Below are 26973 nucleotides of genomic sequence, written 5' to 3' on the forward strand. Positions count from 1 at the left end.
AAAACCCTTCTGCTCCTGCTTGACCCGTGCAGCTGACAAGTACAGTGAGCTTGAACCACCAGGCTTGACACTTGCATACCTACCCGCATAGAACCTAACTAGGCAATGTGGAATATCGTTTAGCCTCACTCACAGCGGATTACATTCAAGTAATGGAGAAGTAACTAGAGAGGGAAGAGTGGGGCCTTTTCTTGTGCAATTTCCAACTGAGACTTGTTTTCCTTGTACAGCACTGTTGCAACAGATTCCAGATTTTTCTCTGACTGATCTGACTGACAGAAAATTTAAACACTTGGAACTGAAGCAAGTTTTCCTGGAAAAAGGAATATTTCAGTTGCGAGACCACTCCATTCTTCTTCACATACGTAGCAGTCAGACTCTATACAGCTACAGGATACATGATGCATGATGTAAGAACGCGTTTTGCATCAGACGTCCAAAGGTAACATGCAGGTCTGCCTACTTGCTAGAAGTTTCATAGCCAGACGAAGATGTAGGGATCAGGTGAGTTGGCCGTGCGGTCAGGGGCGCGCAGCTGTGAGCTTGCATCTGGGAGATAGTGGGTTGGAACCCCACTGTCGGTAGCCTTGAAGATGGTTTCCCATGGTTTCCCATTTTTACACCAGGGCTTAATTAAGGTCACAGCCACTTCCTTCCCACTCCTAGTTCCCATCCCATCATCACCAATAAGTCCGGCTCCATGGCTAAATGGTTAGCGTGCTGGCCTTTGGTCACAGGGGTCCCGGGTTCGATTCCCGGCAGGGTCGGGAATTTTAACCATCATGGGTTAATTTTGCCAGCACGAGGGCTGGGTGTATGTGTGGTCTTCATCATCATTTCATCCTCATCACGACACTCAGGTCACCTACGGGAGTCAAATTAAAAGACCTGCACCTGGCGAGGCGAACATGTCCTCGGACATTCCCGGCACTAAAAGCCATACGCCATTTCATTTCATCACCATAAGACCTATCTGCGTTGGTGTGATGTAAAACAAATTGTCAAAAAAATTAAGATGTTGGGTATGAGCCGACTTGTTCTTCATATCTAATGCGTACTCTTTGGGCTCTTGGACAAAAGCTGTAGTACAAAATATAATCCCAGCTCTCCCTGGCTTAGCCATGTGCACTGTTGGTCACATGAGGACAGCTACTGGTAATATATTTCCCAGTGCACTGCATTTGACTTCCTTGCGGAAAATTACCTGGAATGAGAAATACTCGCCCAATCTCATCACATGACATTTATTCTGTAGACAAAAAGAAGACAATGTAGTGTGTTTCTGATGTTTATATCTTTATTTTCAATTTTTTTCTTTTTGCACCTGGCATATATGACTTAGTTTTTCAAAGAGAGGTTTACCACATTGAGCAATGTTTTCTGAACACAACAGGTAGACTATTAATGTAATAAAAGATAAGATATTAAATCACACAGAAGGAATGTGTTACATAACTTGTAGTATCTTTAGCAACATAATATGACAATATATGTGCTTCCCTCTTTGAATGAAAATAATGTGAACACTCAGTCAAGGATGTAATCTTATAACAGAGTACTGGAAGGGGGTCTTTATCAATCATCAGCCTCAACACCTGTAAATTTACAGACACAATATCACATAGATCTCACAAATACTTCTCTAAAATACAATCACTTTGGTTTTCTAGTCCGACAGATTTCTCAGAATTTGTGCGGGAAAATTGAATTCCATATTTCATGGTGTAGAGTTAACCCCTTTCCCCTCCCTGGTTTGTTCAATGTGGTATACCTGCTTCTGAAGTACCATACTATGAATTAGATATACAGTATATAAATAGAAAAGTTGCCAGTATGGCACTATACATAACAATCTTATATACAGTAGTTTCTCCACATGGTTATGTACACCGTCACAATCAACATGACACATTAACAAGTATAAAGCTATTCCCAAGTTTCTTAACTGCAGCACTGATAAGAAACACCATCTCAGGTAAATCATCTATTTAAACAAATGTTTATCTAGATTTCTCCTTTTATATACTTCCACAGTGCAGTACAGTATACTATCGTAACATCTAACACAATATCTTGTTAAATTAACATTTTCAATACAAGGTACACCTCAAGCCATGCTTAAAGTAAAGAAGTAAGGAAATTAAATGTATATAATCTTGAAAACTTATAGGTAAGAGGGATTTAGTCATTAAAAGCACTTGTCAAAAAATGTTTTGTTTCTTTGAAATAACTAGACTACCCACATCATAATGTGCTGGAGTAGAAGAGGGGAGGAATGAACAGAAATACATGTTATCCTTTCACAATCTTGACACTTGTGCTCCTTGAATATGCTTGTTATGCTAATAAATACTTTGTCAATAAAATGTTTAACTATTAGACAGAATAAAACAAAGAGTATAATTATGAAATCCTATAAATGACATTCTTCCCCATAGGGTCTGTTCATATCTCTTTATTAATTTGCTTTTTCTCTTCTGAAACATTAAATATGCCTGAATTTAGAAGATGGTAAATCTGAATCCCACTATCAGCAGCCCTGAAGGTGGTTTTCTATGGGTTCTCATTTTCATACCAGAGAAATGCCACTGCTGTACCTTACTGAAGGCCAGTCTCTTCCTTCCCAATCCCAACTCTTTTGTAACCCATCATTGGCATGAAGCCTATCAGAGTTGGTGCAATGTTAAATCGCTAGCTGTGGGCATTTTGTTACTTTAGTGCCGCCAGTTCCCTTGCTTTTACTGTGCGTGCATGCATGTGTGAGAGAGAGAGAGATTTTAGTCCATACAAAGGGTCGGTTACGGGACATTCACAGTTACACATGTAACAATTAGCCAACAATGATGCCATCGCAGCAGTGGTTTTGATTTGCAAATATTTCACTAATGTACTAATTAATATCGATTCACATTTAACTCATATACAGAAGACTCATGACAAAGAACGAATAACTTTCTTTTCAAAGCTAATTGCCAAGTACAGTACATTATTCTAAACTTTTTCTAGGAAACGCAGACATGTAAGGTACTTGTTATATTGCAGTATTAGTCCTCTCTCCAAAGCAATTATGTACAGGCCACAACGACCCTTGGAGAAGTGGGAGATAGAGGTTTCAACAGTTCATACCCTCAGCACTAAGAGGAAGAGAGAACCTGGTATTCATATTTGGTGTTAACCCTAGGGCATGTGTCACTTCAGAAGTGGAAGTCTCGTTTCTAAATGTTTCAACTTCCCGACAGGGAATCACCCACGTCCTTCTGAGTGGGCCGAGCACGCCTTTACTGCCTCAGCTAGGCATCCCCCAGCATCTAATGCAGGGCATCTCTGTAAAGCAAATGAGGTTCATGGGTAACTTGCAGTAAAATATTCAGGTGTTTTACTCCTTACGATTTTGGACCCCTTAGATATGAATACATCTTGCACATTATACGGATATTCTTCACCAACTGAAACCTTTGTGCGACCACTCTGAAGGTTTAAAATCATGCAAATATAAATATTTTTTGTTGATGGAACCTTTTATGCAAATTGAACATGGACATAAATGGATATATAGCAAGCTATAATTGGCAAGCAACATCATCAAAATATTTCTCATTGAGAGCAAATCTTCTCCTCATTAACTGAAAATGAATCATGAAAATGTGTACTTATACATCAAAATTAGAGAATCTTCTATGATTACGATCTGGGCCATTTTTATTCCACAACTACATCTGACATTATACACTAACGGAGGAAAGAAAGGAAAGAAACTTGTGAGTGACATCACATTTGTTGAAATACATACAGAACATACGTACTGTATCATTCACTTGAAACAGTCTCACTTCAACATATAAACATTTTTTAAAATAAAGTGGATGATGAAGTAGTTAAATCAGGAAGCAGAATCTGTAAACTAGAAACTATGCATTGCTTCTTGCATTGTAGTGCTGCATGGATCAGTGTTAAAAGCAGCAAAAGGCAACTTTTCATGTCAAGTGAATCTAGAACAATCATATAAGAAGAGAAGTAATGATGGGAGGAGGAAAAAAAAAAAAAAAAAAAAAAAGTTCTGAACAATGAGAAACTTTCAAGCCCAGAAAACTTCTGGTTTCAGATTTGGAATCCTTCTACCAAGCATACAACTCTGAAGGGAGCCAGATGGAACATTGTACTTTCTATGGACTGTTGCTGCTGCCTACATATCTAGAAGCAAGGGAAACATGTAGGTTCATTTACTTTTGCAAACCCCAAACTATCTAACATAAAATCAATACAGTTGTAAATTCTCAGATGATTTGACTCCTCTTTATATAATCTCCTTTCAACAAGGATTCCTTTCCAGTCTTTAATGGACAAAAGTTGAACACTGAAAAGGAGTGCGCAGATTCACCACTACTGGAGCTGTATTAGAACTGGACCTTTTTAACCCTGACAGGCTAATATCATCTCTTTACTGCCTCTAAAACTACCACTTTCATTCATTTTAAATTAAAGCTTGAATTCACTTGAATGACTTATGCAGTTGACATGTAAGGGTGGCTCGAGTGATATTCTAGAATGATGGTACATGTTATCAGAAAACAATCTAAACTCTAAGTGTGTAATGGGCAAGTGAATGAGTAAAGACTGCAAACTGGAGGAAAGGGAGGTGTACCTGTCATTGCAAGTCTCATTTAAATAATACGATTTACATACTTTATAAATCCATAATCAAGAAACTTGCAGTGTTTCATAAGCTTGTCACTGGCTAATAAGGAGTAACAACTTTGATTCCTTCCTGTAAAAGAAACATTTTTCTCACTAGTACAAGAGAAAAGTTCCATTTCTTTGCAGCACATAGCCCTTTACTCGGCTCAACCAACTCAATTAGACTGTGGTGATGTAGGAAAAAAGAATTTATTTCCTAAAATCTTGGCTAACTAAATCTCACGGATGTCTTTCAATAACCTCTGAGATTGCACTAAAAATGTGACATAGGTACCTAATTTCAGATTCTAAAGTACTGTTACCAGTAACTGAATCCCACCAGAGTAAAGTGTAATATTGTAGATTACCGTACATACTGCAGGAAAAAGAATTCAAAATTGTTGAAAAAGCTGAAAGGCTCAGAAATCATGCAGTGAGAACAACACAAAAGGAGTCAAAATCAATCGTTTATAAGTGAAAAAAAAAAAAAAATTAAGACATACTGCAGAACTGAACTATACACATAACAATTGGAACGAAATAAATAACCAAAGCTTGAATAATATAGGTGAAATACATGCTGAATAAAAGGCAATTTGGGCACATGGCACCGACGTTACTGAAGATACAATTAAAATAAAAATGAAAATCATGTATAATTTAGCTCATGCAATATAAAATAAGTACTTCAAATTTCTGTTATCTTTCCCAGGACCAGATTCGGAAATAAAGGATATGAAGAATACATGTGGGAGCGAATAATAATAATAATAATAATAATAATAATCATCGTATGGCCTCAGCTACTGTGTGCAGACATTTCAAATTAACGCCATCTGGCTGTCTGCTCGTCAATTTCAACGTTCCGTTTTACTCTAGGCCCACTAGATGGCAGACAGAGTAAACCGGATCTCTCTTGGGCGTCTGCGACTGAGATTTCAATGAATTTTGTCGGGTAAACACCAAATGTGTCACCAGAGATCTTTTACATGCCGGCATCGTATGACATGGAGTGTTGAATGGACTTTTTTCCGCCCTTCAAAAATCCGACTACCTCTGCCGGGTTTGAACCCGCTATCTTGGGATCTGGAGGCTGACACTCTACCGCTGATCCACAGAGGCAATGCGGTTGCACTGATACACATGGAGCTGCTGTTCTTGTGAAATTATTTCACTATTCACACACAAAAGATATGCAAGAGTAATTCTATACCCAACCCCATATCTTAATCAACTTGTTCAGTCTTTAAATGGAAACTTATCTGTATATTATGCATATACAAGGAGGCATTCATTTAGCATAAATATCAAGATGGAAGATGATGATGATGATGATGATGATGATGACATTATACAATCCATCTAGGCAATGTAGAACAATAAGGATATACATTCATAAATAATTTCTACTAATCCCTTCTCTCCTCACCCGAACAAATTTACAATTCCTGCAATAACACTACACCTAAACATATTTTCCTTGCAGTAACTAGATATAACTGCTAAAAGCAATGTATCCAGTTGTTATGAGTTCTCTTACTGGACAAGTACAGTCACAATGAATTATTGCTGTAAGTGATAGCCATATTCTGACAAAAATAACCACAACATTCATCCATGGAGTCTTAAGTGACTACTACACTCTGTAAAAGTTGATCACAAGTTTTCATTCATTCATCATTACATAATTATACAATATTAAATGTGAGCAATTTGAAGACACTTCTTCTTGAGTGACAACCTTAGTTCTGCTTAAGGGAAGACTAGCCAAGAAGTAGCTTAGCGTGCAAACTTAAGATAAAGAATACTTCACTGGTATAAATAACAGTCTCTTGTCTTCTGCTCCCAAAGGAATAACTTTCTATATCATATCCAGTGTCCTCTACTTTTAATAAATAAAGTGGAAATGCTGCAAACTAATATGCAGTGTACTTCAAGGTCTCTCTCTGCTGTATGTTGGTGCATTACTTGACACTAAAATATTTTAGAATGTTTACCAATTAGAAATGCTATCCACTTCTTTCATCATTATATACAGTACTATTTAAATAAGATGTTGCTAGCATTAACAAATGATACCCCTATCCAGCATAATCTTGACAGGAGAATTGGTAATACTAGAGTGTCGATGTTGGCTGATGTGCAAATCAGAACTATGTGATGTAGTGTGATGACAACACTGCGTTCCACACTGGGAACAGGATAGACACGAAGCAACAGGGAATGATGACCGTCGGCCAGCCAAGCAGTTCTTAGGCCGCTTATGTAGAGGTAGATCCTCCTCTTCCTCTTCTGCCACCTTATCCTTATCTTTATCCTCACTGCTTTCATTTCCATTACCATTCTGAGAGTCAGACAAGAGACTTCCATCACCGTTCGCATGATGGAAGGTCTTGGCAGGGCTAGAACCAGATACACATGTTTCAATTGAAGTGTCTGGGTTGCATTGAAGTTCAACGATTGCTGTCGATAGCCATGGGTGAACCAAACATTCTTGAACGGTAAGACGAAGTCTGAAAGAAGAATAAATATCAAATAATTAACAATTTGAAAAAAAAAAGCAAAAATTGAAAGTCTATTAAAAATATAAAAGTAAAATGTGGAACTTTCTAAAAATTATATTCAGAATGATAAGTAATTACCCATTACAAACTGCTAACATTTGTAGAGAGGTCTGAATATATATATATATATATATACAATTTTGTGGAATACTGAATTTTCACAACCATTCTAACTACCTGCTAATATTAGAAACTACTAAGACTATGAACAGTAAACTGTCTATGTACAATATAAATGTATAGTACAAAGCTAATATGTTACAGAATGGCACGGGAACATTCCAGGAACATCTCGCTCTCTGGGAGATTAAAAATGTATTTCCACAAAATCTCCCTTCTTCAGTTCATCACCACATACTGCAGGGAGATGGACACATCTAAAATACTGAGGTATCTTTTCTATTTTAATTGTAAGTGATGTTAGTACAGTGTTCTTTAACCCTGTACACTAGTTGTATTTTCACAAATATTTAACGTGATTTTATTTTTATTTTAGCTAGATTTTGTGGCTTTTAGTAATTGTAATAAATGCAAATTATGCCTACAAAAATGTAGATTACACATTTTACCCTTTTATGACCTCTATGTGTGGTATTTGGTTATTTTGAATAAATAATAAATTGAAAATTTACTCACTCTGAAAAATAAATGTAATAATCCTAATTTGATACAATATAACTTGCATTTTTTAAAAGTCTTTCTTTCTCAATAAAAATATTTCTCATTGTATTAACTGCCCTTGGAATTTTATCAACAGAAGTGATCTATTTCAAGGTTAATATCCAAAACTATGTCAAGCACACAACCCATCAAAGAGCATCTCTTAATTCTAGGTATTACAGGTGCATTATCCTAGTTAACAACCAGCTGACCTTTGGTAACAGTAACTGACAAAGTTAGCAGAGTAGCGGAACCTGTTTCTCCTCACTGCACCAATAAGCTAGGTACATCTGTCTTGTTCTCCAATAGCAGTGATGAAGCTCCATGTGGAGTGTAACGATCATCCTACCTGCATGCAACAAACACCTCACGCTGGCTGAAAAAATCATCAGCACCACCATCCGTCTGTTTCATCTGGAAATTTCTCTGCTCATCTGCCTGCTATACTTCCTGTTACCAGCCTCAAAATGAAATGAAGTGGTAATTTTTCCATTTTGCGATCTACCAGCTTCTGGAACAATCTCCTAGGTGATTATTTCGCCTTCCATCTGGTGGTGAAACAATTTAGATGTTGTGGTTTGAAGTACTGTGCGGCAATCTGTGGCGACATGTTTAGACTCCGCCTGCTTGCTAACAGTATATAACCTCAAGCTTGCTTATCCAAACTGTTCTCTCTGATAGTGCTGTGTCAGTGAGGAGAAGTGCTAGATGGCAAAGGAAGCTAGGCTTTGATCACGATCATGAAAATTCATTCTTCAGTATCTTGAATGCCGTTACCATACCAGACCTACTATATTAAGACAGTTCGCCAAGGTGGTGTTTGTCAGGTGATTGTTTTTTAATTCACTTATGTATATTGCCTCAGCTGAATGGAGTGGACAGTGCGATTGTTTAGGGTACAACCCTTTTAATTCAGGAGACTATTTCCAAACTTCTGTCATGCCTAAAAACTACTTTAGTAACAGCTACAGTGGCCCAAATCCTTTTGAAACTAACTCTGGGAGAATTGGTTAAGTTTGTTTTTCTTTTTGCATGTTGCTTTATGTCGCACTGACACAGATAGGTCTTATGGCGACAGAAAGGGGCTAGGAGTGGGAAGGAAGCGGCCGTGGACTTAATTAAGGTACAGCCCCAGCATTTGCCTGGTGTGAAAATGGGAAACCACGGAAAACCATCTTCAGGGCTGCCGACAGTGGGGTTCGAACCCACTATCTCCCAAATACTAGACACTGGCCGCACTTAAGCGACTGCAGCTATCGAGCTCGGTAATTGGTTGATTTGTTGACTCATATATGGCAGCACAGATCACATATATTTTTTCTAAACAAATGCAACTATTCTTGTTACAACCTTTAAAGACATTGTTCTCAGATAAGTGCATTTCTTATTAGATTAATGTGCAGTAGTTAATAATTGGCCTTCCTTCTTCTATTTTTGTATGGGGCATAAGTCTTTGACAAACTTGGTTTTAATGTGGTCAGTCTGAAACTTTCTTTTAAAACAAAACTGGCCTTCTAAATTTGGGTGTGTTCCAAAGTTGAATTCTCATGTTTAACAAAAGTAAAGTGGGGCGAGAGACTTTGGTGGTATTTTCACTTCCTTTTGCTTTAATATATTGTATATATATTTCCTTTCGGTAAATCCCTTAGTTACTTGTAACTTGTAAATCCCTTTGGCCCGAATACTCGTGTTGAGTGGTTATTGTAATTGATAGGGGCTTTTTTTGTCCTAGCCTTTAAAAGCTTTCTATTGTCATTTAATATATTATTTCCTTTTAACAAATTTTTATCTAAAGCTTTTGTTATGTACTATAAATTGTGATCGCTGGTCGTCAGTAAATTTTCTAGTATGCGTGCTGGGTTATAAACACATTCCATTTTGAAACTAGTCATGGTATAGGTTTATAGATTCTATCTTTATTTACACATAAATTGAGAGGTTAACCTTAACATCTGGTGTTTTGATCTGAATATCATTTCTTTGGTACGCTTAATATTGTCTGGTCCCTTTTACATGATGAACCTTTACCTTTAGCTTGCCCAATAATATTATTATTAAACACTCTTTGATTTTCATGGCCTCTGGATTATGCAATGTCTTGTTCATTGCTGCCTTGCATAAGAGTGGCTATATAAATTCTGTTTCTTCGCCATAAGGTAGACGTATTGTTACTATAACTACTTCTATACTATATCAAGTAAAAGGAGTGAGTACTGAAATATTTCAGTCACAAAGAGGAGCTTAACAACTGCTGCTTGTAGTCCATTGTGTTTTAGTACATTATGCATATGCAACAGTAAACAAGGCAAGCTCTGGAAAAAAAAAAAAAAGAGAAAAATAAAGAGTGTTACCTTGAACAAATAATGATGAACCAACTGTCTCCCATTTTGATTTCCAGTTGACAACTGCACAATCACATGCCATTGCATTGCCATATTTTTGGTACAAACAAATGCCAATGGAACGAACGGTGTTATTATGAGTTACTACAAAAGTCAAAAGTGTATCAGAAACCAGCAATGCAAAGATGATTCTGGTTTATGAAAGTGATAGCGTTATCTGTTCATTTTTGGAACATCACCTGCTACCAGTGTTTCGCAAGAAGTGACAACACGTTCGCAGACATCTTCCATCATTTTGCAGTACAATGTTCGGCCACAAGTCGCGCAACTGGTGGTTGATTTATACACTCGATGGGACTGGGAAGTGCTCTATCATCTCTCATACTACCCGGACTTAAGCCCATATGAATTTGATTTGATATCAAAGATGAAGGAACTACTTCGTGGCATAAACTTCCAAACTGTACCCAAAGTTCTGCAGGCGATAGACCGCAATCACTCCATCCAGGGAATAGATGGTGCTACAGGGATACTACGGCTTCCACATCTTTGCAAACAGGTTCTATATAATGCTGCAGACTTAACTGAGAGACTGTAGACATATCATACCGGTAATTAATTAACAGACACTACTAATAAAGAAACAGCCCTCGTATATACAGGTAGAGACCTGACAATGTTGTGCATTGTAAATAAACCAAAGACTTGAAATGCAAATAATACTGAGGTACTTTTACTCCATTGAACATGATTTTGTTCCTCTCATACTCTAAAAATGCTCACAATTCTCTACAACACAAGAATTTTCACAAAATATTTAGTTAATATCAATTATTGAAATATATGAAGAACAGTCTGCAGGAAAGATACAAGCTGCCATACAGTGGAGGGATAGAAACCCAGAAATGGAGTAGGTATGATACTGAAGAAGAATATCCAGGAATGTGTGGTAGAGATGAAGTACATATGACAGGATCAATAAAATAACACTTCAGTTAGAGAAAAGTACAACAATATATTGACAGAAAAAGCAAATCAAAGATTATGATGGATGTTACAGCCATATCTGATTATGCTTTTGGCAGAGATTACAGAGTAGTGGCAACAAAGGTAGAAGTAGACAGGAAAGAAAGGAGAATGAGTGTGCAGAAATTAAATGATGAGCAGTTACACTTCCTAACAAAAAAGTGATTGGCTGAAAATTTCTCAGTGCCCGACTATTAGCATGAATGAAAGGAAGGAACACTTTATCATAGAGATTTCTTGGCTAGGTAACACATGGAGGCTTATCTACAAATAGTGCAGTTCTATGTTTTTTTTAGAATGAGTGTACGTGAAAATTTTCACAATAAATTGCCCTAAATGCTGCACATTACTATTCAAACAAAACAGAATTATGCAAGTTTATTGACAAAAACTGTACTGGGCAAATGTATATTAAATAGCAAGACAAGGACTATTTTTTAACTTATTGTCTTTAATAGTGGCAAAGTTAGGACTTGTGTGGTCCTCTCTTACACTTAACCCCATTAATGTACAGAATTTTTTAAATGAAAAATATGAAATTTAAAAAACGAATCTTAATAGTAATACAAAGTATATGCAACTTAAGAACCACTATAAATTAATATGTACACTTGCCAACACAAAAAGTGAGCACACCGAAAAATCCTAAGTCCAACTGTACAGTGACAAGCAATGTCACATGCAACCATGATGATGATGATGATGATGATATTGAAGTTGCCATCATAACTGGAGTTATCTATGAGTGTGGGAAGCAATAAGATAGCAGCGCTTCCTATGAATGACCTTAAATATGAGCAAGGTGGAAGGCAGCAGGCAGACTAATATGTGTGTTATGTGAGCCTTTTTGTTAAAGACAGGAGCCCAATAGAAACAGACTCAGGTTCACAGTGGAAAGGTGGTTGGTTTGAATCCGCTTGGGATGGTTTTTCTTTCACAGAGTGCAAACCAATCAGATTTCAGGCTGCCCCCACCACTCTTATTACACACAGGTAGGTCATTCTACTGGCAATTATGGCACACCAAGGACCTTACATCCCTGAGTAGGCAGTTGCTCTAAATGAACAAGGAACCGGGCGAGTTGGCCGTGCGTGTAGAGGCGCGCGGCTGTGAGCTTGCATCCGGGAGATAGTAGGTTCGAATCCCACTATCGGCAGCCCTGAAAATGGTTTTCCGTGGTTTCCCATTTTCACACCAGGCAAATGCTGGGGCTGTACCTTAATTAAGGCCACGGCCGCTTCCTTCCAACTCCTAGGCCTTTCCTATCCCATCGTCGCCATAAGACCTATCTGTGTCGGTGCGACGTAAAGCCCCTAGCAAAAAAACATGAACAAGGAAATCTAACTGCAACAGAGGCTGGACAAGGCATCTCACAAAGTATGGCTACACATTGGACAAGACATTTTCAAAAATCATGGGACATAAGGCGACATGCTGGCAGGGGTTTGTGTTAGGTCTTGAACCAGAAACAGGAAAATTGCTTGATCGCGGAAGCCCATTCGATTCCATTCATGAACATCATGCAGCTACACCAGGGTACACATATTCCCAACAGCTCAAGGACAGACCTGAGACACTTGAATGAGGCACGGTTACAATCCTGGCGAGCGGTTAAGAAACAAACATTCACTGATGAGCAGAGGGTATAGCACCTTGCGTTTGCCCAGGAAAACATGCTACGCAGTTGGTCAAATGTGATATTCTCTGACAAGAGCAAGTCTTCCTTGGTGATCACTGATGTTTTGCACTTTTGGCACCCACCACAATCCAGTGGTATGCTGGTACTTTCTCTTCCTGTGTGTTCCCCATATTTTATGTTTCCTATTATTACAGGGTGGTTGCCTAGTTGTACTTCCTTTTAAAACAATAACCACAACCATCACTGTTTCCCATGATTAATGTTCTATGTAGAGTTGTAGAAAATTAGTTCTAACATAGAAATAAAGAGTTTCCAGACTAAGGACCATATAACATAGTTTCTACTTCAACATGTGGGGAATGTGACCTGAAAGTTTGGCCATACTTTATTGTAACATTCTACACATAGTACTGATTTGCCACACAATGAACCATAACTGTGTGTTAAAAATCCCACATCACCAACTTGATGCTTTTATTGCATTTCCATTATTTTTGAATAGATGACTACATGATGGTATTCTGTGTATATACGCTTTGCTTTAATATATTGTATATATATTTCCTTTCGGTAGATCCCTTTGGCCCACATACTCGTGTTGAGTGGTTATTGTAATTGATATGTTTTATTTTGTCCTAGCCTTTAAAATTATTATGTCAGTATAGGTGGCAAAATGTAAGTTTAATGGTTGCACGAATATATGTTAGTCCGAGAGTTATGTAAAAACTGATATTTAAATGCCACAGTAGCTTATAATTCCTTTTTCTGGATGTGTAGTATAACTTTAATTATTCACTAAACTTGTTGCATTTTACAGTTAAATCTAACCTTTTTCACATTAAAATTTCTACATTCCATGCAAGGATGGCTGCTTTTATTACACTAACACCCATTCCATCTTGTGACTTCATCCTGGAAGGTCCAATTATTTTGATTCTTATTGGTAGAACATAACGTCCTGCTGTGATGTTCTGTAAGACTTTTGGGTGGTATTCTCACATGTATTAACTTGTTTTCATAACTCCCTGTTAAAATTAACAGATTTTTTGACCACTGTGTCTTTATTAGAATGTTAATTAAAAATTGTATTATTATTATTATCATCATCATCATCATCATCATCAATTCACTACTATTTCACAAAGTTTGTTCACCATAGCCCTCTGGACTTCACTTCTACGTCTAGACTTTAGCCAACACAAGCAGTTTCTTGGATATGCCCTTTGCTCGAGTTCATGGTGCAGTTTCAGCCATGTTGTCAGCACTTGCTTCCTGAACAACGCTCAGTTGCTTAGCTGCCTGGAACAGCTAAGGACATTTTAACCAGCCATCAACTGTCCATCAGCCAGATAATCACTTAAGGGCATCGCATCTGTGGTCCAGTCTTCGACGCTCGAACTTGGACCTTTACAACTTCAAGTAAAATTATACAGTGAAATTTAAACATCTTTTTACTGGTACTATTCAGCTTTTAGACGTTAAGTATTTATACAAACGGCAGTAATAACTTGAACTTTTAGAGACTTTCTTTAGTTTACCCCAGTGTAACTAAACTATTTTACAAACCATCTATTTTAAATAAATTTCTCAAAAAGCAATTAATCTAAGCCTGCTTGGCTGAACTTACCACGTCAATTTTTTTTTAAATCCCTAAATTTTGCTGACTAGTGAACTGTGCTTCCTAGCTCGCATCAAGTTAAGTTACGGAGGACGATTTTTAGCCATTTCACAGTGTTGAATAAATTTTGTTTTCAAGTTAACTTTTTCCTGTGTGAAATAACATTTGAATCAATTTCCAAGACCTTTATTATTACCAACATAAACAATCTAAAGTTACTCAGCCTATACAAGAACAGTTGAGAGCTATCGACAGTGAGATAGCGGGCCCGGTCTAGAATGCCATGCATAACGGCAGAGGGGATTCAACATGCTGACTATGCGTCACCTTGTAATCTGCACGCTTTCGAGCTGAACAGCGGTTGCTTGGTAGGCCAAGGCCTGTCAGGGCCGTAGTGCCACACAGTTTGTTTGTAATACTGATAAATGAGGAGCATAATTCTCACCTGGGATCTGTGTTCAGGGTAGCACGTATGAAGTCCTTGGCACAATCCGATACCCCTTCGAATAGTTCTTCAGGGAAGGAAAGTTTACACTGCGAGATGTTGCAAAAAGTCTCCTGCTTTGTATCGCCACCGAAAGGTGAACATCCTGTCAGGAGTACATAAGCTAGTACGCCCACAGACCTGTAATCACATAATGTAATACTTCACTGCATAGAAGATAGAGAAAAATGACCATAAACAATGAGATCATGATAAAGTTCATATAGCACTGCACTCTTACATAGATGAAAGAAACACAGTATAATTATGAACATACAAGTACCAACTGAATGACTTATGCCTTAGATCTGTAAGTTGCATGCAATTTGAGATCAGACAATAAGTAAGCCCCCCTGAATTCTGAGCATCGTGATCTCCGAGCAGGCTATTGGTCAGTGGTCTCCATATCTTACGGTCCTCGATGCTGCACCAAAGTTGTTCAACCACAGTAATACTCTTGATAATGTTCGACCATCCAGTAGGAAATTATCTGCAATCTCTCTTGCCAGGAATACTGACTTATTGTCGTATTGACTTATAAATCTAAAAAAATCTTTTAAAATTATTACATTTTGTCCAACTGTCAATACAATACAATGTTAAAAACTTTGCACTATAATTACAATAATGTAAAGCATTATTTGTCACCAGTACATGTTTCAGTATTTGTTAGACCATTTTCAGCTGGCTAGTGAAAATTTTTGACAAAAGACTTTAAATGCTACTGAAAAGCTAAAAATTAAACTTCAGAAAAAAATTAATATCCTTTTTAATGGAACTAACAAATATTAAATCAGAATCTAGAACCAACAAAACATCCAATACACGTCACAACCAAGCATTTACTTCCCCTTCGGGTTCATGCTTATCTCCGCATATTCCGCACCCTACTCCTCCATGGCTGATTTCCCTCAACAACAACACTGCCGAACAGTGGCCAGCATAACATCAACAAGACAAAACATGTGGAGAGGATGGAGCCCATTCAGAGAGACTGAAGGACAGGGATCGAGTACCTGACTGTGGCATTTCCTATTTTGGCTAACCTCATTTCTATCGCTAGGGCCCGGATATTTCAAAAATGCATATGTGCATATGCAAATGCATATTTTGAATGTTAGTGCATATACAGGTATATTTTTCTCTTAAGTGTGATCGATTATGTAAGATTTCTGAATGAAATGAAAAATCTAATGAACTCTATATGTTTTACATCCCTTGACAACATGAGAAGCCTTACCCTGATCTAAGAAAGGGCTTTCAGTGTCACAATACAAGCAGGCGATGCATTTCACGACGGCTATTTCCTTCTGACATTCCTTTCTCCTTACAGCAGCCTCCCAAGGTTTGCTTAAACAAGTGCATTTGATCTGTTAACTTGCTTGTCGTCTATTGCAATGTTTTACCAGATTAAACTGCAAAAATGCCTAAAGATATGAGCTCTAGGTCTATTTTAATTAAACAGTGGATATCAGTCAATAGTGACTATACAAGTGACGGTGATATAGTATACTGTCAAGTGTGCAACAAGAGTGTAAAATGTGATAAAAAATTTCAAATTGAGCAGCATTCGAAAACAGCTTCACATCTCAGATCAAAAGAGCAGAGTAAGAATACGCAATAGCTACTTTTAACCAACGTGAAAACACGGTGTGAAGTTAGTACATTTTCTGCAGATATTCGTAAGGCTTTTGTATGCAGCAACATTCCACTGCATGAACTGAATAATCTACATCTACGTACGTTTCTTGAAAAGTATTGTGCTAATCGAAGAATACCAGATGAATCTACCCTTAGGAAGAACTATTTACTTTCACTGCACGCTTCTGTCATTGATTCGATACGATCTGACATAGGAGGGAACTGTGTCTGGATATCGGTAGATGAAACAACCGATTCGTGTGGTCGATAAGTTGCAAACTTCATAGTGGGTAAATTATGTCCGGAAGAACCCGGCAAACCTCACTTACTTTCGTGCAAAGTGCTAGAAAAAACCAACTACGCTGCAGCTGCAAGATTTGTTAATGATTCCCTGTGACTTCTGTGGCCTAGTGAATCGGAGAGTGATTATTACAAAGTGCGCCTTTTAGTCACAGATGCAACTTTGTATATGTTGAAAGCTGGTCAATCTCTTTGAGTATTTTTTTCCAAATCTCATCCATGTCACATGTTTGGACAATGGATTCCATCGTATTACAGAAGAGATACGTACCCTCTTTCCATCTGTCAACAAAGTAATTTCAAGTGGGAAAAAACTGTTCCTAAAAGCACCAGCTTGTGTACAGTTGTATAAAATCCATCTGCCTCAGGTTTCTCTCCACCGGAACCTGTTCTCGCAAGATGGGGAACTTGGTTATCCGCAGTATCGTTCTACCAGGAGAACTTTAATCAAGTGAAAGATGTGGTTAAAAGTACTGACGATAGTCATGCTGCGTGTGTTCGTGCATTTGAATCTGAAACTTCATACAATGATATCAGTTTCATCCATGTGCATTATTCGTCACTTTCGAAGGCGATTAAGGGCCTAGAAACTCGCTGTCCTCCCCCCCCCCCCCCCCCTACACGAATCCCCTCAGTTAATTCAAAACACCATTAGTTCTTCAAATGGTGTCTCTGGTGAAACTGGAGAAAAAGTTAAAATGAAACTCAGTGCAGTGTTGGACTCAAACCCAGGACTGAAGAAGATTCAATCCATAAGCAAATACATTAGTGGAATGAGGCAGTCTTTCATCTACCGATATCCAGACACAGTTCCCTCCTATGTCAGATCATATCGAATCAACGACAAAATGTTCTATCCGTCCGTCGACGTAGAACGATCATTTTCAGCTTATAAATTAATTCTGTCCGACAACAGAAAGTCACTGACTCCTGAAAATATTGAAAAACTCTTGATAACCTACTGCCATACATCATTTTGCAAGGAATGAAATATATTTGTCAGTTTAACACCGAGCTAAAATTAAGTAATACTTTTGGCAAGTGTATTTTGTTTTATTTTTAGTGCATATATGTACGAGCATATTTTCAACATTTTAGTGCATATGTGCATGCATATTTTTGGAGTTTTTAGTGCAAATGAATCCGAGCCCTATCATGCACTTACATAGTTTTTTCTGTTCTTTTCTAGATTCCGAAAGGAATAAGAACGATAGATGTGAACATGTGATTTCTTCCGTGTTAACACTCTTAGGAGTCAAATAAAGTCCACCATAGTTCACTTAAAAGGAGTGCTCATAGTCAACCCTACATAAACAGTCCATTTTTACGACTTGAATGCAAAAACGTTTTATAATGCCATCAATATGCTACAAGCTGACAATCATGTCATACGTATATTAGAATAGTGTGATGTTTAGCATTAAGATATGTAAACAAGAGGACCTAACAGTCATGCTACACATTTTTAAAGGACCTTTAATTTTAACACATCATCATCACTTCATTTTCATAATTTTTAGCCTTTCAGTAGCATTTAAAGATGTCCTAGGTCAAAAAAATTTCACTAACCAGCAGTCTAACAAAGACTGAAAAATGTACTAGTAACAAATAATGCTTTCCATTATTGTAATTATAGTGTACATTTTTTTAGCACTGTATTGCATTGTAAGGCGGACATAATATACAGTAATAATTTCCTCGAAAGAGTCAATTTTTTTAGATCTCCTTAACTTAGTAGGATCATGTGCAGCAGAGTGTTGTCCTCAAGTGGCTTCATTTGTTGCAACAAACTGCACTTTTTCCCTTTTTCCCTGCTTGAGTAGCCGGTGGAATCTTTTGCAGTCAAAATAAATAAAAAATAAATAGTTCAGTCTCCATAAAACAACCTTCAGAAACACACTGGTCAAGGCAGCATGATACCTGCTATAGTCTCAATGTTAATTGGACAGAAATAATATCAGCTTTGGAAGTTATTCAAAATGATGAAACTCAAAAGGCTTCATTGAGATTCAAGACGACTGGAATGCTGTGTAGGCTACAGAGTCTGAAAACTGCAATAATGACAACTTTTTGGTCAGCAATATTGAAAAGATTTAATGCTACAAATAACTTGCTACAAAATGTTGATACTGATATTGGAACTGTAATAAAACTTCTACAGTTCCTTTACCTGGATGTGTTCTCTGTACGAAGCATATGAAATCGCTGGTTTCGAAAAGCAAGATAAATACGTACAAAACATCCCCAACAAGGGAAAAGTCAAGAAAACAAAGCGGACAGAACAGACTGGTTTGATACTACCTAGTTTTGAAGGAAAGAAAGATCTTCAGGTGAAGATATTACTGGTTATTATAGACAGATTGATATTTGGAGAAAAGAAAAAATCAATGGAAGAGTTTTATAGCATACAAGGAGACCCTGAACAATGCACAAATCTCTCAAAAGACATCAGCACCTTTACAACTCTGGGATGCTCTGCTATTCGTAGTTTCGAATCCTAATGTGACAAAAGTTATTTTGGGTGAGATTTTCTTGATTTTTCCATCCTACTCCACCACTTTCATTATAATGGCAGACACTCACTCTCCACCTGCCTTTTTACATCCTCAGAAAGACTGTCTTACTGGTTTTTTTCAACTGAAATGAACATACATTACAATGACGTCAGTAGGAATGGCACGATTAAAAGCAATGCTTTCATACGAAATACTCGATCAAATGAAAACCATACATTTTCTCACTTTTAATGAACAGGACTAAACTGCTGATCTAACAGTCCAAAGTTCCAGAGCTGGAATGACCAAGCCGCAGACTGCCGTGATCCGTCAACACTTTTCGTCCCTTTTTGGCGGGGAGGGGGTCGAATAGTGGCGACTCCCAGGGAAAAAACTATGCCCTTTTACTAATCTGTTTCCTAGGAATACCCAGTGAGTCGGAAAATATCAATTCACTACACTGGCGGTGGAAAAAATCTATCTGATTTGGTGGCAAGTTTTTCCTCCAAGCCAGAGGAGAAACCCCCTCTTCACTGCTAATTTGGAATAAAACGAATGTAGAATTCAATAAAAGTGAAGAGGAAGAAACTTTTAAGAAACAGCTCTTTTCAGGGTTGAATTCTGAGTTATTTAGTGAATTGTGGTGCTATAATTTGGAATAAGCCTAAATTGTTATTCTAGACCATGCCATACTACTACTACTACTACTACTACTACTACTACTACTACTACTACTACTAAGTAAGCCTCTGCCTTAAGTATGTCTACTGCTCATCAAAACAGCACGTCAGAGTAGGAATTGAATAGCTGGAATACTATAATGAACCAGTGTTACGTACCAGTTGTATCAGAAAATGTATGAACCAGCTGAAGAAGAAAGTTTTCTAACTCCCCAGCTATTTCCCGCCAAAATTCAGTCAGACTATTATACTCGGTATGCAGCAGTAATCCCATCTATCGGAGTTGAGAGGCAGCATAAGAGACAAAGAACATCACAACAAACAATGGTCAATGTAATGTTATTGTTGATCAATGTTATGCGCTTTCGATATTGTAGGCCTTCACATTTCGTTTTATTCCGACTCTGAAATACCACTCTTATCATAGTCGGTACGGTAAGACTGAATAAAACATAAATGTTCAGAAATGGTATTCTCTATAACTTTTGTAGTACTTTTCGATAGGACCAATAACATAGGTACTTAAAAATTACATTTTAGGCGCCTTCCCCTAAACTACAATTTCATCCAGGGTGAATAAAATTGTTTATATCTTAGACTGTAGTTTCTTATTCCTCAACTCTATTTTCATTAAATTCTGTTCACCCATTTTCTCGTGGCTCGACGTTGATATGGACTTAGCAACAAAAATACAAATTCATGAATATCTCTGTTATCATAGCCGATACGGTAAAAATGTGTAAGACATAAATGGTCAGAAATTTAATTCTATATAATTTTGGTTATGTAGTATTTATCTATACAACCACTAATAATATGAATATTTGAGAATTAAATTTTAGGTCTTCCACTAAACTACCATTTCACTCAGCGTGAATAAAATGATGTCCAGCCTAGACTGTAGTGGCTCATTCTCCAACTTTGCATACCAATTTTAAATGAGATAGGACCACTAATAATGTAAATATTAAGGATTCATTTTTAGGCCTTCCCCTAAACTACCATTTCACTCAGCGTGAATAACATTATTTATAGCCTAGATTATAGCGACTTATTCCCCAACTTTGTATACCAATTTTTATTAAGACAGGACTACTAAAAACATAAATATTTGAAAATTAAATTTTAGGCCTTCCCTATAACTACCATTTCAATCAGCGTGAATAAAATTATTTATGGCCTAGATTGTAGCAACTTATTCACCAACTTTGCATACCGATTTTCATTAAATAATCTTTAGCCGTTTTCTAGTGATGCATGGACAGACAGACAGACAGACAGACAGACAGACAGACAGACAGACAGACAGACATTACGGAAAAGTAAAAAGTGCATTTCCTTATTACTGTGGACATGACTGATACAGAAATACCATTCTTTTAAAATTTTGAGCAATGTACAGACAAAACTCTTTTTTTATATATATAGATTTGAGTTCCTTAATAATTTGCCTGGACAAGATAACACTAAACTATTAAAATGTGCTAGAAAACTGCAAGACCATAACTAAGACAACTAAGAAGAATGTTTGTGTGATGAAAAAAGCAAAGTCATCCCCGTACAGGCCATGAAAGTCCCTGGAGGGGTGGAAGGTAAAGGCTTCCACTATCCATAACCTTGGCACTTGGTGGGGTAGAGGGGTTAGCTCTACGCCCAGCCGCCTTTGCCCCCAGGAATTAACCTGGTACTCATTTTTGGTGTAGGCTGAGTGAACCTCAGGGCAATGTGCACCTCTGGAAGTGGAAATCTCGTTTCTTAATCTTTTTTTTTTCTATTGGCTTCATGTTGCACCGACACAGATAGGTCTTATGGCGACGATGGGACAGGAAAGGGCTAAGACTGGGAAGGAAGCAGCCGTGGCCTTAATTAAGGTACAGCCCCAGCATTTGCCTGGTGTGAAAATGAGAAACTACGGAAAACTATCTTCAGGGCTGCCGACAGTGGGGTTCGAACCCACTATCTCCCGAATACCGGATACTGGCCGCACTTAAGCGAATGCGGCTATCGAGCTCGGTTTACGATTTCCTAATGGGGAATCAAACCCATGTCTTTCTGGGTGAACCGAGCACGCCTTTACTGCCTCGGCCAGGCAGCCCCTTATTTGAGCGATGAGGTTATTAATTTTAAAGCATATATTAAGAGAAACAAAATTAAAATATCCACTTTAAGTGCAATGTACTATACAGTGTATTGCTTGAAAACCACATTCAAGAACTGTTTCCTAACTTACAGTTTGCATTATGAACAATTCTGTCAATCGCTGCAACCAAGATAGACGTTTTTCCTCACTCCTCAAAAACTCAGAAAGTATTTATGATCATCCATTTTGCAAGATCAAGTCAACGGTCATGCCCTCCTTTCCGTGAATTCTGTCATAACACAGCAACTAGACTATGAAGATGTGATCATCAAATTTGCAATAAAGGAGCATGCTATAAATTCCTGACTTGGGTTTGGCAAGTTTGATATGCCTGTATTTATTATTATTATTATTATTATTATTATTATTATTATTATTATTATTATTCAGCTACGGACTGATTTAAATTATTTCATGGTACATTCATGATGAAATAAGGGGCAGAAATATTTTTCTCTGCCTATGGGTGCCATGTACATCAATTCTCCCCTGATTGGAGGGCTTGTAACGGCGTTTAGTATTATTTCATCCAAGTTCCTGGTATGAAGAGAAAGTTTCTTAATGAAACTGATAACTTTTTATTAATAAATACTTGGAGCTACATGTATTAAAATTTTATAACGATTGGCTTAAAAGGTTGTATTGTACATGTTTTTAAGTGAGTATTCATTCACAGAATGCCGAAAAACAAGTTCTTTTTCTGATCCTGTCAAAATATCTGGAGCATTAAATATACAAAAAACTGCAGCCTACATATCTGGCTGTTTTTCTTTTTTGCTTTACGTCGCCCCGACACAGATAGGTATTATGGTGACGATGGGATAGGAATGGGAAACCACGGAAAACCACCTTCAGGACTGCCAACAGTGGGGTTCGAACCCACTATCTCCCGGATGCAAGCTTACAGCTGCGCGCCCCTATGTGCACAGCCAACTCGCCCGGTATCTGGCTGTTTATCTGACAGTTGTAGTACAGGCCCATAGATGTACAGATTTTTTTATTTTTTTTATTTTTAATGCTTCAGATATTTTGACAGGATCAGAAAAAGAAATTGTTTTTTGGCATTCTATGAATACCTCACTTTGGTGTAAATACTTACCAGCAAGTTGTTATGAAGTCAAAGAAATATAACCTCAACATCCTCATTTGACGGACAAATCACCGTGAACAACGTCGTATACCTTTACTCCATATGTGCGGCGTGGATAGATTTGGAATAGAACCCAAGCCTTTTTTGACACACACTCTAATGATTAGGAAATGTGTACTATCACCTCTAGTACTCTACCAACTAACATTTAGAAGGTTAAAAAAAATGTTGAACTACTGGGACTCGAACCCATAAATAACTGCATGGCAGCATTACACAATGATGCCATAATGACTATGGCTACTTAGGAAGCTTCCTGTTGAATTGCTTGCGTGCAACTTATATAGTCCGTAGCAATAACTTGCAAGCTTGGGAAATCTTTAAAAATTCTGTGATAGCTGGATAGGAAGCATGACATATTTTATAAATATATACATACGAGGGTTAATCCCAAAAATAAGGTCTCCTACTTTTTATAAATACAGAACTCTGTTCGTGTGGCCGTTGGTCACAATATTGTGAAGAGTGTTTCTCGCGCTCGCATATAAACATGTGCACGCTGTGCTGAGGCACCTAGTCTTGGCTTGGCAGCTTTTGAGAATGGAGCTCCTGTTGGATGTTACCACCAAGTGTGAAGTGCGTGCAGTTATTCGGTTTTTGAACGCAAATGGTACTGAATTGATTGAAATCGATCGCTAATAGTGCATGGATGTCAAAAATGTTCGTAAGTGGTGTAGAGAGTTTGCAGCCGGTCGGACTGAAATTCATGATGAAGAAAGGAGTGGGAGACAGTGAATTTCCATCGAGACAGTCGTGAAGGTTGAACAAATCACACGTGAAGATCGGTGGATCACCCTGGATGATCTCTGAACTTTGGTTCCTGAGGTTTCCCGAACTGCCACTCACAGAATTTTAACGGATAAATTGAAATACCAGAAGGTGTGCGCAAGATGGGTGCCACGCATGCTGACTAAAGACCACATGCGGCAATGAGTTGATACTTCCTGCGCATTTCTCCAATGCTTTGCAGTCAAACGGGACAAATTTTTGGACTCAACTGTCACGGGTGACAAAACCTTTCCACTTTACACCTGAGACCAAGCAACAATCACGCCAATGGCGGCATCCCTCTTCGCCAAAGCCACGGAAATTCAAGCAAACACAGTCTGCTGGTAAAGTTCATGACATAACTGGTGGTTTTGGGATCGAAAAGGAGTATTATTGGTCAACTTTATGCCCCCTGGACCACAATTAATGCTGAGAGGTACTGTGAGACCCTGAAAAAACTGAGATGGGCAATTCAGAACCAGAGATCAGGAATGTTGAGCAAGGGCGTAAACATTCTCCATGACAACGTTCGCCCTGCACATTGCCCGGCAAACCATTGCTCTCCTGCAACAGTTTCAGTGGAACATCATCACCCACCCACCCACCCTAGAGTTCCAACTTGGCACCCAGTGACTAAGAACATTTGGCTGGAAAGCGATTCAGCACCGACGATGAGGTGAAAGATGAGGATCACAACTTCCTGAACAGCATGGCGGCGAGTTGGTATGACATGGGCATACAAAAACTGTCCACAACGTCCTACAAAAATTGCATTGACCGAAATGGTGATTTATGTAGAAAAATAGCTATATGTTCAAGCTGTAAAATGATGTAAAACCATTGTAGAAATAAACAGGTCCTATGTATTTATCACAAAAAATAGGAGACCTTATTTTTGGCATTACCTTCGTAGATTACATTACAACAACTTATTTTTCATATAGCATCATGCAGATGTAGATTCTTCACGATTGTGCAGCCATATTGATTCTTACAGTAGCATCCCCGATAGAGCAAAGTCCCATATAAGAGTGTTAACTGCCTCTCTAACTTCGGCATAGCTAAACTTGAGAATATTCTCCCAATACAATGTAAAATATTTTGAATTTATTAAGCGAAGACTGGTTTCGCCTCCCTTGAAATTATCATCAGTTCTTGTAGATGATTAAATCAAGGAGTCTGATAATCATTATGAGGATTGCCTACATACTGTACATCTCAAAAGGTTGACATAAAACCATCGTGAAAAAATTATTCACACAATGGCAATTGCCTAAAAACATATCAATATGTTGTCATAACACATAATGACTGATTATGTAAACAATGACATGAAACACTTGGCACTTTTTTAAGAAAGGTCTCGGAATCTGGGTTAAAAATACTGTCGAGTATTTGTAGAACACGGAACAGATTTGCCGCTCTTGTTACAATCAACTTGAAAACATGTGAACCATTTGAAATAAAAGTTAATTATCTATACATATAAAATAGCTTGTCCTGACTGACTGACTGACTGACTGACTGACTGACTGACTGATACATCATCGCCGAGCCAAAACTACTGGACATAATGAAATGAAATTTTGGGGATACATTCACATTAAGATGTAGGTGCTCGCTAAGAGAGGATTTTTGGATATTCCATCTCTAAGGGGTGAAAAGGGGGGTGAAATTTTAAAATGAGTGTATCTATATCTCAAAACTTTAAAAGTTTACAAACGTAAAAATTGGTATTTAGAATCTTCTTTAAAAATAAGGAAACACGTATTTTTTTTTGTTTTCAGAAAATCCAATTAATGGGAGGGTGAAAAGTGGGTGAATTTTTAAAATGAGTGTATCTATATCTCAAAACTTTGAACGTTTACAGATGTAAAAATTGGTATTTAGAATCTTCATTAAAAATAAAGAAACACATGTTTTGTTTTCGGAAAATCCCAATAGGAAGGGTGGAAAAAGGGTGAAAATGTGTTGAATGCCTTTACTGAGGCTAATTATATTTCAGAACCTGAAGATATTACAGACCTGAAAAATCAGTGTTTGGGATCTACTTTAAAAATAAAGGAACAGGTATTTTTTGATTTCGGAAAATCCCAATAGGAGGAGTGAAAAGGGGTTGAATGCCTTTAATGAGGATACTTAAATCTCAGAAACTGAAGATATTACAGACCTGAAAATTGGTATTTTGGATCTCCTTTAAAAACAGACATTTCTTTTGTTTTTGTAAAATCCAAATAGTGGGGGGGGGGGGGGTGAAAATGGGGGGGATTTTTAAAATGAGTGTATCTATATCTCAAAACTTTAAAAGTTTGCACATGTAAAAATTGATATTTAGAATCTCCTTTAAAAATAAAGGAACACATATTTTTTGTTTTCTGTAAATCTGAATAGGAGGGGTGTAAAAGGGTGAATAATGGGTTGAATGCCTTTAATGAGGATACATATATCTCAGAAACTGAAGATATTACAGAACTGAAAATTTGTATATGGGATCTCCTTAAAAAATAAAGAAACCTGTATTTTTTGTTTTTGGAAAATCCAATTAATGGCGGTTAAACAGGAGTGCCATATTGGGGTGAATTTTTTGAAAAACTATATCTACAGAATATGTGAGAAACGAAAAATGTTACAGACGTAAAAAGTGGTATTTGGAATCTCCTGTAAATGTAAAGAGACATAGGTGATTTGTTTTTGGAAACTCCTCTTAAGGGGAACTAAAAAGGGGGTGAAATTTTAAAATGAGAATTTATACGGTATATCTCAAAAAACTTAACATGTTACAGAAGTGAAAA

At 37.5% G+C, this 26973-nt stretch overlaps 1 protein-coding gene across 1 annotated transcript in view; it reads right to left on the reverse strand.

Moving 5' to 3' along the window:
* Positions 1-6007: 6007 nt before the first annotated feature.
* LOC136864765 (serine/threonine-protein kinase 17A) overlaps positions 6008-26973 on the reverse strand; it is a 218799-nt gene continuing 197833 nt past the window's right edge. The window contains exons 6-7 of the mRNA XM_067142134.2: positions 14969-15148; positions 6008-7187 (exon numbers count right to left, since the gene is read on the reverse strand). Coding sequence (XP_066998235.2) covers positions 6740-7187; positions 14969-15148 — 628 coding nt within the window. The 3' untranslated portion in view covers positions 6008-6739. The remainder of the gene's footprint in view (positions 7188-14968; positions 15149-26973) is intronic.

The sequence above is a fragment of the Anabrus simplex genome, chromosome 2 (genome assembly GCF_040414725.1).
Source record: "Anabrus simplex isolate iqAnaSimp1 chromosome 2, ASM4041472v1, whole genome shotgun sequence".
Lineage (NCBI taxonomy): Eukaryota > Metazoa > Arthropoda > Insecta > Orthoptera > Tettigoniidae > Anabrus > Anabrus simplex.